The sequence below is a fragment of the Elephas maximus genome, chromosome 1 (assembly GCF_024166365.1).
Source record: "Elephas maximus indicus isolate mEleMax1 chromosome 1, mEleMax1 primary haplotype, whole genome shotgun sequence".
NCBI lineage: Eukaryota > Metazoa > Chordata > Mammalia > Proboscidea > Elephantidae > Elephas > Elephas maximus.
Window position 1 is genome coordinate 3,327,734 of NC_064819.1, and position 19,274 is coordinate 3,347,007.

At 43.9% G+C, this 19,274-nt stretch overlaps 1 protein-coding gene across 8 annotated transcripts in view; it reads right to left on the bottom strand.

Annotated features, from left to right (window-relative positions):
- ZBTB20 (zinc finger and BTB domain containing 20) overlaps nt 1–19,274 on the bottom strand; it is a 356,126-nt gene that overhangs the window by 64,307 nt on the left and 272,545 nt on the right. For 6 of the 8 annotated variants that reach the window (XM_049888355.1, XM_049887516.1, XM_049889174.1 and 3 more), the window contains 2 exons: nt 8,553–8,653; nt 306–469 (listed from right to left, as the gene is read on the bottom strand). The exons of 1 other annotated variant lie outside the window; for it this stretch is intronic. In XM_049888355.1, the coding sequence (XP_049744312.1) occupies nt 306–316 (11 nt within the window). In that variant the 5' untranslated portion in view covers nt 317–469; nt 8,553–8,653. The remainder of the gene's footprint in view (nt 1–305; nt 470–8,552; nt 8,654–19,274) is intronic. One more of the 8 variants, XM_049891354.1, reaches the window with a different exon arrangement.

The window sequence follows — 19,274 nt, forward strand, 5'->3', positions numbered from 1 at the left end:
ATAACTCGATTTTTTTCCCCCCTAAGGGGGGATGGGAGGGAGTCCAGTATGTCCCTTGTTTTAAAACAAGCTGATTCTTGTTTTTTTCCCTCCAGTAATGGCCTAACTGGGAACACATGAAAGCAGATGGGCCAGGCAAACAGAACCACATTTGGGCTCTGCTGCTGCATAAAAAGACCCTGTCCCAGAACTTTCCACAGCTTGAGCTACGTACGGATGACATTATCCAAGAAAGCATCCTTCTTCCCCTTCCCCCCGCCTCAAGAGTTTCAACATGGTCTGGAGAAATACCGGTGGAGCTTTACCGTTCTAGCATTTGTCAGGAAGCTTAGAGACAGGACCCGTGGAGTAATGGGAGGAGCACTGGATTGGGAGTCAGGAGACTTGAGCTATGGTACTAGCTGTGCCTCTAACTTGCTGTGTGGCCTTGGGCACCTCACTTCACCTCTCTGGGCTTCAGTTTCCTCATCTGTAAAATAAAGTGCTTGGATTAGAAGGCCTTAAAGGTTCCTTCCGGCTTTAAGTTTCTGTTTATGGAATACATTATGAAACATTTGAATTTCTTGCTATTTATTAGATTTTATTTTAAACTAACACACTATTTCAAATCACAATATAAATTTGCAGGCCCTTTTGTTAAAAAAAAAAAATTTTTTTTTTTTTTCTTTTTGTTAAAGGAACAAGTGAAGAGGGAAAACAAGAGCTTAGGTTCCAGAGGGTAAAGAGGGAAGGTGTCACACAGAAGCCTTTTTCATTTTTACTCATCATAAGCTTAAGATTACCCCCTTTTTTTTGATTTAGCGCACAATTCTGGCATTTAGGAGTATGATTTTGTGTTTGGGAATATGAGGAAGAGATGGGTGAAAGGAATTACCAAGTAATTGTTACTAACTGTTTTTTGGGGTCAGGAATAGGAAGTAAAAGAGCTCAGCTATGAAGCCCTGGTGGCACCGTGGTGAACAGCTTGCCGGCTAACCAAAAGGTCAGCAGTTCAAATCCACCAGGCACTCCTTGGAAACTGTATGGGGCCATTCCACTCTGTCCTACAGGGCTGCTGGGAGCCAGAATCAACTTGATAGCATTGTGTTGGGTGTTTGGTTTTTTAATCGGTCAACTCAGGTCTCCTCTCCCCAGGACAATGCAATTGATACTAAAGTAATAAATACTTCGCTTATACTGTACGTACCCCCAACCCCAGCGAAACGGGATTGTGGGTCATTCCCTGAACATCCCCCATTTCCTTGGCTCTGTTTCTTTTTCTACCATGATGTAGAAAAAGATGGTGACCAGAGAAAGCTTTCTTTTCTCCTCTTTTAGTAGATGACGTGTGGTACAGAACTTGGTGTAAATCTATTTGTTTCCGTGTTTCCTTGTTTCTGTGAGCGTGGCAATGGACTTGTCGTACAGGATATTTTGTATGGAAATCTGTCGCACTGGGTTAGTTAAGTATGCCCTCGCAGAATATGGTGGTGTGATTAGCAGGCTGTGTTTCTGGTCCAACACGTTGTGAAATCAAATCTGCTCCTTCAGAGGGAGGGAGGCAGAGATGGAATGGGAAAGATGAGAAGAAAGGGGAAGTTTTCAGGCATATTTTTCAGGATGCAGCAAACTAATCTAGGAGAAGCAATAACTCCAATGCCTTAACAAACTGTTTGTTGGATGGGTAATTATTTGACCAACCCCCAAATCTTGAGCATCTACAAGGGCCCTGAAGGAACTGGTTTTCATAAACACAAAGATCAACATATCCAAAGCCCAACACATCTTTTCCATGAAAACCAATGTCTCTTCTAAAGTCCCTATTTCTATTCATGTTGCCACCAGGCGTCAAGCCTCCGTGGCTCCCTTTATGTCAGAGCTATCATACACCTTTCTCTACCTTAAAGCCAGTTAGTCCACAAATTCTGACAATTCTGCTTCCTTCATATTTTTCACATCTATGTTTCCTTTGGAAACCCTAGTGGAGTAGTGGTTAAGAGCTACAGCTGCTAACCAAAAGGTCAGCAGTTCAAATCTACCAGGTGCTCCTTGGAAACCCTATGGGGCAGTTCTACCCTGCCCTGTAGGGTCACTATGAGCTGGAATCGACTTGATGGCAATGGGTTTGGGTTTTTTTTGGTTTACGTTTCCTCTCCATTTTCATTGCACTCACCCTAACACTTTTAATCTAGACTGTTGGTTTAGTAACTTGAGTGCTGTCTTCCCTTATCCTTTCGTTCCTGCTTCTCTGCATTTACTAAATCCAGGATGACCACTTTAGCCTGACACTCAAGGTCACTTCCATCTCTGCTCTAGTTTCTCTCACGTGTCCTATGTATGGATATACTGGCCTCTTAAGTTTGTTGAATAATCCCAGGACATCCCGGGAATCTCCATCCTTGGCTCTACGTCTTTGCTCAAGTTATTTCTTTTGCTTGGAATGCCCTTTCCTTCATCTCTGTCTGCATGAAATCACACTTACCCTTCATACTTATTAAATACTGTCTCCATCTTGTCGATGTCTTGATTCCTCTATGTCTGGCAGTCCTTCCGGCTCTTGTGCTTTCTCTCTCTCTCTCTATCTGAAATCCCACTCCTCCTAAAATTCCCCAAAGTTTTTTTTTTTTTTTTACTTCTCTTGTTTTACTCACTAAATTTTATTTCAATAATATCTTTTTTTATGTGCTTAACCCACCTATCAGACTGAAAGCTCTCAGAAGTGAAGGAAAGGTCTTAATGATTTTTGTATTCCCTTCTTCATCAATTCTTTCGTTCTTTCTTCCCTCCCGTTATTTGTTTGTTTACTTATTCATTTCATAAATATTTATTACGTGCCTAGATGGGCCAGCATGGGCGATGGAACAAAACAGGCATGGTTCTTGCCCTCCTAGAGTCTGTTGTCTAGTCTCTTATGCAAAGTAGCTTAGACAAAGCTGTCACTCAACATGTGCTCACTGACTGAATGAGACAGAGCTGAAATTAAAGTATATTTTGAGAGGAGTCCTAGTCTGGACCCCAGTTAAGTTTCCTGCTCTTTCTGCAGCACGTGACATCTACCTTGACTGGTGGCTTTTCATTCGAATCCATGAAGGGCATTTATCAAGGGTAGGATCACTTTGCTCATTAAAGCAAGGCTGATACTCATGGTTCATTTAAATACAGAGTCTAAACACTAATGACAGGTATCACTTAACAGAAAAAAAAAAAAAACAAAAAAAAAACTTTGATGCCTCTTGACAAGGCCTGGGCTAGTTTCAGATGTGTGCTTCAGAAAAGTAAGGAAGCCTTCTTTCAAACATGGGTATATGTCCAAATGATCCAACAGGACGATTTTATTGTGAACAATGCAAAAACTGTATTGCTTTTCATATACACGACCTTGCTTCCTTCCCTCGGTTGGATGCTGCTTCCTACCTGACGTCCTGCACAGATCCTCCCGTCTGTTGTCTCAGGAGACACTTTGGGAGAATATTCATAGCATAGAGGGCTTGGAGCAACCTCTACAAACAGCAAACATGGAAAACTCAAACTTTCTGCTTCTCCCTCCTTCATGTACTAACAGCACTTCACTTGTTCTTCCACCACTGGGCTGTTTCTGAACCTCGTAGATAACAGCCTCTTGCTGTCCTGAGAATCAGTTCATTCCCCATCTCACCTAATAGTTCTTCTGGACTCTAACCATAGCGTAAGCCTACGTCTACAAATACACAGGTGCCGTCATTTCGACTCTGTTTTCACAGTTCACAGTTGATTAAGGAATAAAGAGCAAACCCTGCAGTGATGCACTGGAAATACCTTGTCTGGCTGTATTAAAAGAATGAAATAAACAAGGCCCATCTGAGGACAAGTCTCACCCAAGCCTCTGGCTGGGCATTACTCCCTGGAGCCTTTAGAGGGCAGCAGCACACTGCTGACTCCAACCAGCCTTCCGGAGGCAAGCTCCCGACTAGAACCTTCCTTCTGGTCATCATGCCAAAGGTTGGTTTGCCAAGCTCTGGCCTCTCAGGCTCTCTCTTTCTTTTCAGCTTGCTCTCAATCTCTCCCTTTCCCTCTCCTTTCCCCTCTGTCTCTCTCTCTCTCTCCCCCTTACTTTTTCTGAGTGTTAAAATTATACACTTGATGAAGCCGCCCCTCAACCGGAAAATGAAAGCTCCAGTGAAAAAGTTGAACAAGCCAACAACAACAAAGAAAGAAACCAGGGAGCAGAGGAGAGGGGGCTGGGGAGGGGAAGGATTTAAGAACAAGAAAAGGGCAGATGTTTCGTAAATGTATGCAAAGCAAAACTGGGTGTACCCTGAGCACTTCCCCAGAGAAATGGACCAATCATTGTACACTTCCTCCCGCCACTCTGGTGGAGCTCTGCATTCAAACAAAACAAAACAAAACAAAACACACAAAAAAAGGGTGACCGCAGGCACCTGCCTTTCAACGGTCAGTTCTGACATTCTGACTGAATCTCTCCCATTTGCCCGAAGGGAACAAAAAACATTTCCAGCTTCCCACTGCAAACATTTCTGTCAGGAGTAAAAAGGGTGCCTCAAGAACTGGCCAGGGCGGGGTGGCTGAGTTAGCCAGCAGGACCTTCTGGCCATTAACTCTCATTGTGCTGGTTCCTGGCAACAAGTTTTGGGCTGAAACCTAGCAGTGCGTAACGCTGTGGAGGATGTTGGCTCTTTCCTAACCAGACCATATTGTATGTGGAAAGAAATATGCGTTAAAACATATTGATGAGATGGTAGGTATTAAGCATGTTCAATGCATGGAAATGAACCAGATCGGTGGCGTCTGATGTATACATTTCACACGCCTTGGCACAGTATTGTAGACATACAGCGATGGCAATCCTTTCTGCAACATACGGAAAATAAATATTTTATCTGGGTGAGCTCTTATCAGTCTCCAGGGTCTGATGAGAGGAGAGTGCTTTCTCCTATTTCCTTCTCCCAGTTTCTCTCTTCCTGGGGCTCCTACCCTCTCCTGCACATGAATCAGCCTGGCTGGGTAGGAACGACCTGGTCAGAAGCGCCTTTTGAGAAATAATTGTTCAGCCATTGGATCGCGATAATGGACAGCAATGATGCCCGCCCAATCTTTTCGGAGGACTTCCCCACTCTCATCCTCAATAATACACAGAAAAGGCTCATCAGGGTGCCTGGGGAGGGGGTGAGTGGAGGTGGCAATTGGTAACAAAGTAGTAGCAGGACTGAGCTTTACCACCTAATGGCTGGGTGCCCTAGGCAAATCACTCTGCCTCTCTGAGCCTTGGTTTCCTCACCTGTAAAATGGGAATAAGAAGACCTACCTCCTAGAGCTGCTGGGATGGTTAGATGACATAATACATGCAGACTGGTTAGCCTAGGGCTGGCACCTGGTAAGCACACACCAGGTAGCTCATCTCCTAGAGAGGTCAGTTCTGTGGTTTTCATTGTTTTAGCTGTAAGGAGACATTTCCTTCATCTTGGTAATCTCTCTCTCTTTTTTTTTAATATCTAGATTTGAGGTGGGGCAAATGGATCCTTACTGTAGCAAACGTAGAGTAAGCGCTGAGACAAGTGATCTCTTCTTCACCTCTTTGGTCTCACTCTACTGCCCTCCTGACACCTTTTTCTGTTCCCATGTTCATCCTTGCTGTTGCTTATACCAAGAGCCCCCCTTTAAGTTGAGTGGCAAGCAAGCTACGCTGGTCCTACAGAAGTCCATCAAGCCCGGGCACTACCCCCTATTCACGGAAACCAACCTACAGCACTCTTGCTTATCACGTTTTCTTACAACTTATCCTTTCACAACTTGGTCTAACGTTCTCACGTCCATGTAAGAGGTTTTCATGCTTAAAACATTTTCTTCTCTCAGTCTGATGTATTTATTTATTTATTTTTAACCTTCTTGGCAGGGCTGATTTATAATGTTTATCAGTGTCTTTTTCTCTCCCTGGATCAGTCAGGAGTCTGGAAAGAAACAGATGGTACACTCAAAGGTTTTCACTGATGAGAGTGTAATGAAAGGACTGTGTACTGAGGTACAGATGAGGTTAAGGGACCCTCGAGGGATGCTGAAGCACCAGGGACTAGCAACAGTGGAAAGCAAAGGAAGGGAGTGGTTGTTTTTTAAGTTCAGTGAGAATTGGAGCTGGGTAGGGGGATAGACTAATGCTGACCTCTCTCTCTTCCTGCTCTCAGATCTCCTGCTGTTGTCTCCTTTTGGCCAAGTTCAAAGAGAGGCCAGAGGACAAGAGTCCAGAGGGGTCAATCTCCTGGGCCACAGGATCAGGGCAAAGAAGGGCAAAGAATGGATCTGAGGTTCTGGAAAGGGGAGCCAAGACTAAACAACATACCTACCATGTTTTTACACAATAATGCACGTGTTATATACCTTTTTGCCAACTATGCAATTCTTCCCCCCGTGTGTTATTTTTGTAAGCGTTATATACGTGGCATATTATATGTCAAGAAAGATGGTATTATTTCCCCTTCTCTATTTTCGTTGTCCTTTTCCTCACAATCCTACTATCCAGAAAGAAAGACATAGCAAAATAAAACCAAAGCTCTCTTAGCTTCCAAATACCTATGTTGTTTATTCGTCATTTATGGTGGGAAGAAAACTGAACATAAGCTCCATGACAGCAGGGATTTTCGTCTGTTTTGTTTGCTGCCATTTCCCTAGTGTCTAGAATAGTGCCACGTGGTAAGTGCTCCGCAAATGTTGGTTGACTGAATAAATATACTCACCTCCAGTGTGCCAGACACTATATACATATTTCTCATTTCACTATCACAACCACTGAGCTAACAGGGCTCGCAAGCATGGTTGTGCAGGTGGTTTGGGGTAGGTAGGTGTCAAAACCTAAAAGTCATTCCTTTTTCACCCAGCCCAAAGGCTTGAGACCTGGTTCAGAGCATTGTCAACTCACAGGAAGGGCATATTCTTATAATTAGTTTACATTTTTATACTTTATCCACTTCACTGATTTTGGTAATTTTTGTTATTATTTCTGTTTTCTATATGAGAAGGCAGAGTTTCTGAAAAGCATAGGCTGCTAGCATTCTAATCAAATCCAACCATCCTCTAGGGTCCATGAGAAGGGGAGTGGGTGAGACCCTTCCATGCCAAGAGCAGAAGTTTACTTTGGGGCTTCCCTGTGCTCTTCAGGAAACATCAAGTCCTGGTGTCTGGGTCTGCAGCGGGATTCTGCAGCACAAGGAGGCAGGGGTGGCAAGGACTTCTCTCTTCTAGACACAGAAAATCTGAAGCCAGGCTGCACAGCTACTCAGTGATGAAGAAAAGCTCAGAAAACTATGCAAAGGTAGGGATTTCTAAGGCATTCTCTGCCCTCGAACCTAAGGATGGATGAAGGTGTTACACAAGCAAGCTCCTCGCATGGGTGTCGCAGGAAGAAACTCTGTTTTTGATCTTCTGTCACGATTGAACCCATGAGGGCTACAGACCACATCAGCAGTCCTGATGACTGTGACGGTTCCATCCCCGTCCTGGCCAGCCAGGCCTGTCCATCACCTATCAGCTACCATCAATTACAATTTTGATGACGGACAGCACTAAATGCAAAAAGCAAACCAAAAAAAGAACAAAACTCTAGGTTCATTCCTTTGGGTTTAATTTTATGCCAGAGCAGCTAAAGACAGAAAATCTGAAGGTGAAAGTCCTACCCAAAGCCTAAGAGGGATGTTAGCGTCCAGGTTTAGAGTTCTCCAGTCACAGAGACATCTGCAAAACACCGTTCCATTACCTGCCTCATAAAATACCACATGGGAAAACTTGGGAATACGATAATTAGAAAGAGATTTTGTTTATAAATTTATAGTTATCTTGCATGCATAGCCTCTAAATAATTCAATTTTCTGGCATTCTGAGTACAAAAAGGCATACAATTTTTAGCAATGCTTAATGAATACCTGATATCAATCTTTCATCAGTGTTTTCCTGTAAGTATCCTATCTATTACCCCATCTGATTTCTGCCCCTTTTCTGCAAGGCCTGTACTTCTACCTAATTCCCTGATTATGAAAGGAATAAACCAACCACACAGAGCCAGGCACCCGGACAGCAGAGCTGAGCTGACTATGATGGCCTGACAGTCTGGGCCTGGAGCCCAGAGCCCCAGTGGTGGTCCTTGGCCCCTAGGGCAGCAAGGAGACCAGAGCACACGGCACAGAGCTGCAGCTCAGACAACAGATAGACATGGGTGAGCAAAGCTGGACCACAGATACGACCAGGGGATCAGGAAACAAAAGTTACAAATGCAATTCAAGTGGAGCAGCACAGAGAAGTGACGGGCTCCAGCAGGCGATGCCTCTGCTTCAGGCAGAGGTGCAGACGACCAGGCAGAGCTGCACCAGGCTCTGCTAACACATGCCGGGATCCAGCTTGGCACAGCCACCTGGCAAGGAGGTAATGATGCTCTCAGGGCAGGCAACTCAGGGCTGAGTCTGGCTACCTCACTGCACCCAGGGGACAAAGCCATATAACGCTTGTCCTGCTTTTAAAACTGGGTGCGTGTGTGTGTTAATGTTACACAGAGTGAACTAAGCAGCCTTTCATTTGAGACATAATGTACTCACAGTAGTTTCCAAATAAACGGTGTCACTCTTCAGGTAAATCGCTCCAAGGCTTGGCCCTAGTGCAGATGTTCATTGGGGCAGGGAACAGAGAGCAGCTGCATCTAGATCAGACAAAATACCAAAAGCACAGCTGTTAAATGAGTCAGCGATGGTGATCCCGGATTCTGATAGAGACAGGATTGCGGGATTTGGTTAAGAAGCTGGCCCCTGTGTCTAGGCATCAGGACGGCAAGTCCGGGAAGGGAGAATAGAGAGGAAGTCGCCCAGGCTCCATTTTCAGTGTTTCTACCTGTCTGCCAGGATGGCCTGAGACACCAGTGACAGCACCCTGTCCAAGCAGATGGAGCTGATTTTGTGCTTCTGAGTCAGAAGCTGAGTCAGAGGTGAAGGTGGAGGTAATGGGGGGGTTTGTCTTTCAACCTTGCCACAGCCCATTCTTCTGCCTGTGTTCTTGATTACTCTTCAGTCTTTCTCTCTTTGTTGCCTCCTAGCCTCTGCGTTCTTACCTAGTCTAAAACACCCACTGACCTGGCCACAGTCCTGAGCTCCTGCCTGTCTGGTCCTCATGTAAAGTTTCCATGTCCCTTAGCCCTTTGAAGTTCAACTTTGGGGGCTACAGAATCGACGTCTGCCCGTCTCAGAGCCTCAAACTCAGTGGTCTTTGCCCAGGCCTCACCCCTCGGCCACACTGGCCCAACGACCACCTCATTCCTGAAATTCTCCTTCCTTGGCATGTGGCACACAGCACTTCGCTGCCTTTCCTCCCACCTCTCATTTCGCTCTTCTGCTGCCTTCATTGGCTTGTCTTCTTTCTCCTGCTCCCTAAACAAGGCATTCCTCAAGATCCTCTCCTCAGGCTTTGCCTCCACCCACCCTCTGTGGCCTTGACAATCACTTCTCCACAGAGAACACCCACGTTGCTATCTCTAGTTCTTGCTTGTCTACAGAGCTCCAGTCCTTACATTCTAAATCAGTGCTGGTTATTCACTCACTCATGTTTGTTTGTTCATTCACTCAGTGTTCACGTAGCATCTATCTATTAGGTACCGCAAAAAGGTGAATAAAATCACGTCTCAAACTTTGAGGAACTTACATCTCCATCAAATACTACCAGCTAATCCCACTGCTGTCCAGTGATTCTGAATCATGGCAACCTTATAGGACAGAGTAGAGCTGCCCCATGGGGTTTCCAAGGCTGGAATCTTTATGGAAGCACACTGCCACATCCTTCTCCCTCGATGCAGCTGGTGGGTTTGAACCACCCACCTTTCAGCTAGCAGCCACACACTTAACCACTGAGCCACCAGGGCTCGTTAAATACTACACCCAAAACCACACCCACTGCTGTCTCGTCGACTCTGACTCACAGTGACCCTGTAGGTCAGAGTGGAACTGCCTCATAGGGTTTCCAAGGCTGTAAATCTTTACGGAAGCAGACAGCCACATCTGTCTTCCAAGGAGCAGCTGGTGGGTTCAAACCACCAACCTTTTGACCTTTCAGTTAGCAGGCGAATGCTTAACCATTGTGCCATCAGGGTTCCTTAAATACTGCATTAAAAAACCCATGGCTGTCAAGTTGATTCTGACTACACAGGCAGCTCTAATTCAGCAAGTGTAAAAAGAACCCACAGCCTTCTCCTCAAAATCTCTTCTGTCTCCAGCCTTCCCACTTCCTGCCATTGGTACCACCTTGATCCAGTCACTTGGACCTACAATTAAGGAGTCATCTTGAATTCCTCTTCTTTTGTTTCTCATATTCAAATCAGCCGTCAAGTCCTGTGACGTTTACTCCGGCTGTGTTTCCTGAATCAAAACCCACTTTCTATCCCAATACCTAACTATCCCTTCACTGCCTACTGCCAGGGACTAGAGCCTACCAGCTGGCTTCCCTGCCCCAGTTCCTCTCTGCCTCTATCCCATCCTGTGCATTAACACGACACCGATGTTTCTGAAGGACTGCTCTCAACATGCCGCTCCTTTGTTCAAAATCCTCTTTGATTACTGGATTAAATTCACGCTTATCAACTTGTCATGCAAGGCCTTAAGGATATGGCCCCAATCTAACTTTTTGCTCTTATCTCCACAGTTGATTCTATACTCCAGCAAAGCAGGACTATGAGATAACTGCCAAATATGGCCCACTTGTTACCATCACATTCACGGTGTTTCCTCCCCTTGTTTAATGTTGACATGGTGAAATTCTACAGCCTTTTTTTTTTTTTATTGTGGTAAGTACATATATATAGAGAGAGAGAGATGGAGAGAGAGAGAGAGAGAGATGGAGAGAGAGAGAGAGATGGAGAGAGAGAGAGAGATAGGGAGGGAGAGTCCTTGGGTAATGCAAGTAGTTCATGCACTTGGTTCCTAATTGAAAGACTACATGTTCAAGTCTACCCAGAGGTGCCTCAGAAGAAAGGTCTGGCAATCTACTTCCAAAAAAATCAGCCATGGAAAACCTCATGGAGCACAGTTCTACGCTGAAACATACAGAGTCGCCAGGAGTTGAACTTAACGACAACTGGTTTTCTTAAGTATATACATATATGTGTGTGTATATATATACACACACCCACCACTTGTCTGTCAGTCTGCTGTACTGTGGTGGCTTGCATATTGCGTGATGCTAGAAGCTACGCCACCAGTATTTCAAACACCAGCAGGGTCACCCATGGTGGACGGGTTTCAGTGGAGCTTCCAGACTAAGAGACACTAGGAAGAAGGACCTGACAACCAACTTCTAAAAAAAATTAGCCCATGAAAACCTTATGGATAGGAGGGGAACACTGTCTGATATAGTACTGGAAGATGAGCCCCTCAGGTTGGAAGGCACTCAAAAGGTGACGGGAGAAGAGCTGCCTCCTCAGAGTTGACCTTAATGATGTGGACGGAGTCAAGCTTTTGGGACCTTCATTTGCTGATGCGGCAGGACTCAAAATGAGAAGAAACATCTGCAAACACCCATTAATAATTGGAATATGGAATGTGCAAAGTGTTAAACTAGGAAAATTGAAAGCCGTCAAAAATGAAATGGAACACATAAAGATCAATGCCCTAGGCATTAGTGAGCTGAAATGGACTGTTAACGGTCATTTTGAACTGGACAATCATATGGTCTACTATGCCAGGAATGATGAATTGAAAAGGAATGGCGTTGCATTCATTGTCAAAAAGAACATTTTTAAGATCTATCCTGAAGCACAATGCTGTCAGTGATAGGATAATATCTATACACCTACAAGGAAGACCAGTTAATACAGCTATTATTCAAATTTATGTGCCAACTGCTAATGCCAAAGATGAAGGAATTGGAGATTTTTACCAACTTCTGCAGTTTGAAACTGATTAAACATAATCAAGATGCATTGATAATTACTGGTGATTGGAATGTGAAAATTGGAAACAAAGAAGAAGCCTTGGTAGTTGGAAAATACGGCTTTGGTGATAGAAACAACTCTGGAGATCACACGACAGAATTTTGCAAGACCAATGACTTATTCATTACAAATACTGTTTTTCAATAACAGAAATGGTGACTATACACATGGACCTCACCAGATGAAATACTCAAGAATCAAATTGATGACATCTGTGGAAAGAGACAATGGAGAAGCTCAATACCATCAGTTAGAACAAGGCTAGGGGCCACTGACTGCAGAGCAGACCATCAATTGCTCTTATGCAAGTTCAAACTGAAGCTGAAGAAAATTAACACAAGTCCATGAGAGCCATAGTGTGACCTGGAGTATATCCCACCTGAATTTAGAGACCACCTCGGGAATAGATTTAATGCATTGAACACTAATGACCGAAGACCAGGTGAGTTGTAGGATGACATCATTATACATGAAGAAAGCAAAACATCAGTAAAAAGACAGGAAAGAAAGAAAAGGCCAAAATGGATGTGAGAAGAGACACTGAAACTTGCTCTTGAATGTAGAGTAGTTGAAACAAAATAGGAGAAACGATGAAGCAAAAGAGCTGAACAGAAGATTTCAAAGGGCGGCTGGAGAAGACAAAGTAAAGCATTACGATGAAATGTACAAAGACCTAGAGTTTGAAAACCAAAAGGGAAGAACACCCTTGGCAATACTTTCTCAAACCGAAAGAACTGAAGAAAACATTCAAGCCTTGGGTTGCAATATTGAAGGGTTCTATGGATTACACCTCAGATAAAGAAAACAAAAATCCTCACAACTGGGCCAATAAGCAACATCACGATAAAGGGAGAAAAGATTGAAGTTTTCGAGGATTTCATTTTACTTGGATTCACAATTAACACCCATGGAAGCAGCAGTCGAGAAATCAAAAGATGTGTTGCATTGGGCAAATCTGCTACAAAAGTCCTCTTTAAAGTGCTGAAAAGCAAAGATGTCACCTTGAAGACTAAGGTGCGCCTGATCCAAGCCATGGTGTTTTCAATCACCTCATATGCGTGTGAAAGCTGGATGATAAATAAGAAAGACTGAAGAAAAATTAATGCCTTTGAATTGTCATGCTGGTGAAGAATACTGAATATACCAAGGACTACCAAAATAATGAACAAATCTGTCTTGGAAGAAGTACAATCAGAATGCTCCTCAGAAGCAAAGAGGGCGAGACTGTGTCTCACATACTTTGGACATGTTTTCAGGAGGGATCAGTCCCTGGAGAAGGGCATCAAGCTTGGAAAAGTACAGGGTTAGTGAAAAAGGCGAAGACCCTCAACGAGATGGATTGACACAGCAGCTGCAAAAATGGGCTCGAGCATAACAACGATTGTGAAGATGGCCCAGGACTGGACAGTGTTTCGTTCTCTTGTGCATAGGGTCACTATGAGTCTGAACCAACTGGACAGCACCAAACAACAGCAACAACATGGGCAAAATATTGAACAATGCAGGAAGCATCAAAAGAAGATGGAAGGAATACACAGAGTCACTGTACCAAAAAGGACTGGTTGACGTTCAGCCATTTCAGGAGGTGGCATATGATCAAGAACCAAAAGTACTGAAGGAAGAGGTCCAAGCTGCACTGAAGGCATTGACAAAAAACAAGGTTCCAGGAATTGAGGGAATACCAATTGAGATGTTTCAACAAACAAATGCAATGCCAGAAGCCCTCACTTATCTATGACAAGAAATTTGGAAGACAGCTACCTGACCAATTGACTGGAAGAGATCTATATTTGTGACCTTTCCAAAAAAAAAGTGATCCAATAGAATGTGGAAACTATCAAACAATAGCATTAATATCACAGGTATGTAAAATTTTGCTGAAGATAATTCATAAACGATTGCAGGAGTACATCAACAGGGAGCTGGCAGAAATTCAAGCTGGATTCAGAAAATGAGGTAGAACGAGGGGTATCATTGCTGATGTCAGATGGATCTTGGCTGAAGGCAGAAAATATCAGAAAGATGTTTACCTGTGTTTTATTGACTATGCAAAGGCATTCGACTGTGTGGATCATAACAAATTATGGATAACATGGCAAAGAATGGGACTTCCAGAACAATTAATTGCGCTCGTGCTGAACCCGTACACAGACCAAGAGGCAGTCGTTTGGACAGAACAAGGGAGTACTGCATGATTTAAAATCAGGAGAGGTGTGCGTCAGGATTGTGTAATTTCACCATACTTATTCAATCCGTATGCTGAGCAAATAATCTGAGAAAGTGGACTATATGAGGAAGAATGGGCATCAAGATTGGAGGAAGACTCACTAACAAACTGTGATATGGAGACGACACAACCTTGCTTGCTGAAAATGAAAAGGGCTTGAAGCAATTACTGATGAAGATCAAAGACTATAGCCTTGAATATGGATTACACTTCAACATAAAGAAAACAAAAATCCTCACAACTGGACCAATAAGCAACATCATGATAAATGGCAAAAAGATGGAAGTTGTCAAGGATTTCACTTTACTTGGATCCACAATCAACGCCCATGCAAGCAGTAATCAAGAAATCGAATGACACTTATTGCACTGGGCAAATCTGCTGCCAAAGACCTCTTTAAAGTGTTAAAAGGTGAAGATGTCACTTTGAGGACTAAGGTGCACCTGACCCAAGCCATGGTGCTTTCAATCACCTCACATGGATGTGAAAGCTGGACAATGAATAAGGAAGACCGAAGAATTGTTGCCTTTGAATTATGGTGTTGACAAAGAATATTGAATATACCATGGACTACCAGAAGAACAAACAAATCTGTCTTAGAAGAAGTACGGCTAGAATGCTCCTTAGAAACGAGGGTGGCAAGACATTCTTATCACATATCTTGGATGTGTTATCAGAATGGACTAGTCCCTGGAGAAGGACATCACGCTTGGTAAGGTAAAGTGTCAGTGAAGAAGAGGAAGACCTTCAACAAGATGGACTGACACTGTAGCTTCAACAGTGGGCTCAAACACAGCAAAGATTGTAAGGATGGCACAGTACCAGGAAGTGCTTCATTCTGTTGTACACAGGGTCCCTATGAGTTGGAACCAACTCGATGGTACCTAAGAACAACAACAGCATAACAATACATCAGACATTTTTTACATGTAAAATTCAGTGGCATTAATTACACTCATTATGTTCTGCAACCATCACCACAGCTTGTTTTCAACAGCCTTTAAGCATCATCTCAAATGCTACCTCATTCATGATGCATTTCCAGAGAGAAAGTGCCCTTCTTGAATCTTCAAGGACAGTCTGCACTGCTCTCTTTGCGTGTTCTATTGACTCTAATAATAATTTATGTAACTTGACTTCCTTCTCTGTAAGCTCCTTGAAGTCAGGGACAATTTTTATTTGTGTCCTCTGTAGAGTACAACGCTTTGCCTGTGTGCACGTATGTTTGTGCTCAGCTGATGTCTGCTGAACTGAATTTAAAAGGATGAAAATAACCTGCTTAGAATCATGTAAACTGAGATGGAATTAGGAAGATCTTAAAAGCCCATCTACTTCAACCCCCTTATTCATTTATTATTGGACTTTAGACGAAGGTTTACAGAACAAACTAGTTTCTCATCAAACAGTACACACATTGTTGTATGACACAGGTTAACAACCCCACGACATGTCAACACTCTCCCTTTTCAAACCTGGGTTCCCTTTTACCAGCTGTCCTGTTCTCTCCTACCTTCCAGTTCCTGCCCCAGGGCTGGTGTGCCCCTTTAGTCTTGTTTTGTTCCATGGGTCTGTTCAGTCTTTGGCTGAAGGGTGAACCTCAGGAGTGGCCTCATTACTGAGCTGAAAGGGTGTCCGGGGGCCATACTCTTGGGGTTTCTCTAGTCTCTGTCAGGCCAGCAAGTCTGGTCTTTCTTTTTGAGTTAGAATTTTGTTGTGCATTTTCTCCAGCTCTGTCCAGGACCCGCTATTGTGATCCCTGTCAGAGCAGTCAGTGGTGGTAGCCGGGCACCATCTAGTTGTACTGGACTCAGTCTGGCGGAGGCCGTGGTAGATGTGGTCCTTTAGTCCTTTGGACTAATCTTTCCCTTGTATCTTTAGTTTCCTTCATTCTTCCTTGCTCCAGAAGCAGTGAGACCAGTGGAGTATCCTAGATGGCCACTCACAGGCTTTTAAGACCCCAGACGCTACTCACCAAAGTTGAAAGTAGAACATTTTCTTTATCAACTCAGTTATGCCAATTGAGCTAGATGTTCCCAGAGATCGTGGTCCCCACAGCCCTCAGCCCAGCGATTCGGTCCCTCAGGGAGTCTGGATGTGTCTATGGAGCTACCATGACCTTGCCTTGTACAATCAGCCCCCTTATTTTTTAGATGGGGAGATTAAGGGAGCTGACTTGTTAGTTCCGCTTCCTTGTTAGTGGCTGAGCAAGGATAACTGATGTAAAAGGTCACAGACCTCTAAATCTATCAGTGCTTACTTGGCACCAATAGACATATCAGCAGTGACGACATCAGAGAGAGTGTGAGGCTGGGGTGGGTAGCCCGCAAGGTTATACTGGCTTCCAAAAAACAAAGACCATGTTTCCCTTACTCACTTCAACAAATCAAATGAATAAATACCTTAATAAAGTTAAACGGTATTTAAAAACAAGGGCAAGCTTATAGAACAAGGAAGCAAACTTTTCTAACATTACCAACAGAAATAATTATGACAGTACTGCAAATAAACTGGAGTGGTAAACTCAAGCTGGACACCAGAATAAAGAAATTCCTCATGATTTGGAAAAGCCGTGGCTCAGCTGGAAGCTCTTAGCGAGACCAAGCTGCGGGAATTCTTCGGTTAAATTTCATTACCTTATACCAAAACTCGTTGCCGTTGAGTTGATTCTGACTCATAGCGACCCTACATGACAAAGTAGAACTGCCCCATACGGCTTCCGAGGAGTGCCTGGTGGATTCGAACCGCCGACCTTTTGGTTAGTAGCCATAGTTCTTAATCATTATGCTACCAGGATTTCCCATTACCTTATAGAAACACGGATATCTGGGTGGCATAAAGGGGTAAGTACTCTACTACTAACTGAAAGGTTAGTGGTTCAAAACCACTCAGAGGCAACTTGGAAGAAAGGCCTGGTGATCTGTTTCCGAAAGGTCACAGCCTCGAAAATGCTATGGAGCACGGTTCTACTCTCCATGAGCCCAAATCCACTTGATAGGTTACTGGCAATCTTGCTGTTTTGCCACATTGACCCTTCCTTCTCCACCTGTCTTTGTTCAGTATTCCTCTTCTAGTTCTGTTTAAATTTTTACTTATATTACTAATTTACTTGAAGAAATGCCTAGATGACCACCCACACATTTGTTTCAATTTTCTTCCCTCTTCTCCTCTTATGGTAGAAGAAACATTAATTGTTTAACCTCTTCTCTGTCCTCAAACAGAGTCATTTTAGCTCACCCAAAGATGAAAAGTCCAGGAAAACATGTCTTGGGGATAACGTTGTTTACCTAGGTGAGGAAAGGAGACCTTTCTGGGAGTCTCAGTCGTTCCTCTGGGCCAGGAAAGCTCAGTGTCAGTGTTACCCTGGAGGACTATGAGATTTCATCCGCTCCTTTCAGGTGAGCGCTTTACTCAGTGTTACTCACCACAGGAAAGACGTGTACTGTTAATCAAACTCTTTTTGGCCAGTATGGTGGAGCCACGCATTGAGACATGCATTAAATAGAAACACTTCAGCAGCCACATAAACAGCAAATTGGACTCAAGAGCCTTTCCTGGCTGGACAGACTGTCAACAACACTTCACCAGACAGAGCTTCCTCCTCGCTTTTCCCCGGGCAAGTCCATTAGGATGATAAAGGAAATCACCGATCGATACGTCTAGAACATTGCCATGAAAAATCACCTGGCAGCATACAAATCCACTGTGTAATCAGATAAAGGTACCTTTGAAATATACCTAACATTTGATTCCAACTGTGCATTTTATAATTGAATAGAGGCCTATCTTCCCGTCCCTTCAATCGAGCTTTCTTTCCCAGCCCCACATCCTGCAGCTGCGATCTTCCTTTCAGTTTTGGCAAACGGTCACCTATCCCCTTCTTGTTCGCCTTATTCTTGTTCCCCTTCTTGCCTTAGTACACACCTGAGGGTCTATTAATCAGAATGGCTGCGTGGGCTGTGCTGTTTTATTGCAGACAAGACTCAGTGAAAATGACTTCATGGGGACCTCATATCTATTCTCTTTCAGGGACTTCTACCCAGTGTGCTCAGTTTGTAGGTTAAAGGCAAATTTCGGGGGCTGCTGGTGTCATCAATTCTCCCTGCGATCTGGAAATCCAGCTGTTGTCTCTCTCTTATATCATGGCTGTAATAAAGAATCTGCTCTTGGAACCCAGCCAGCAAGGTTCCTGATGATGTCAGAGGCAGAACAGACTTCTCTTCCAGCTTGCTTCATTGTTGACATCTGTGCAGATGTGGCTCAGAAGCCCTCAGTGAGCAGAGTTGTTACGCAATATACCGTCCCACATCACTGTAAAAACGCAGTGGTCTCGTTGCAGTACGGCTCTTCATATTCTTTGGTGAAATCACACCGGGTCATTCTAAAATTACATGACCAAAGTTACAAAAAGGGGTAATGGCAACAAAAACAAAAAACAGTTGCTGTTGAGATGATCCCAACTCATGGCGGCCCCATGTGTGTCACAGTAGAGCTGCTCCATAGGGTTTTCAGTGGCTGTGATCTTTCGGAAGTAGATTGCCAGGCCTGTCTTCCGGGGCACCTCTGGATGGATTCTAACCACTAACCTTTCAGTTAGTAGCTGAGTGTTTAACTGTTTGTGCCATTCAGGGACTCCAGTAACAATGATATCATCCTCCAAGAAAAAAACCTGTTGCCATTGAGTTGATTCCAACTCCTAGCAACCCTGCAGGACAGCGCAGAACTCCCCCGTAGGGTTTCCAAGGAGCAGCTGGTGGATTTGAACTACCGACTTTTGATTGGCAGCCGAACCCTTAACTACTGCACCATCAGAGCTCCAGTGAAAGTAATAGATGTTTAAATTTTGTCAAGGACTGCACCAGGCATTATTATATATAAATACATTCTCATTTAATACTCACGGCAATGCTATGAGGCAGATATTAGTATCCCTATTTTACAGATGAGGAAAACTGAGACGCAGAGGTCTAAGGTTTTCTAGTGAAGAGCAAGGCCAGAATTCAAGCCCAGATCTCTCAGTCTCTAAATCACAATACAATGCCTGCTCAAACACTGCAGGAACACATTTCTAGTCCCCACTGTGATCTCCCCACAAAGAGAATGCTTATGTTATTTCCATGGCAG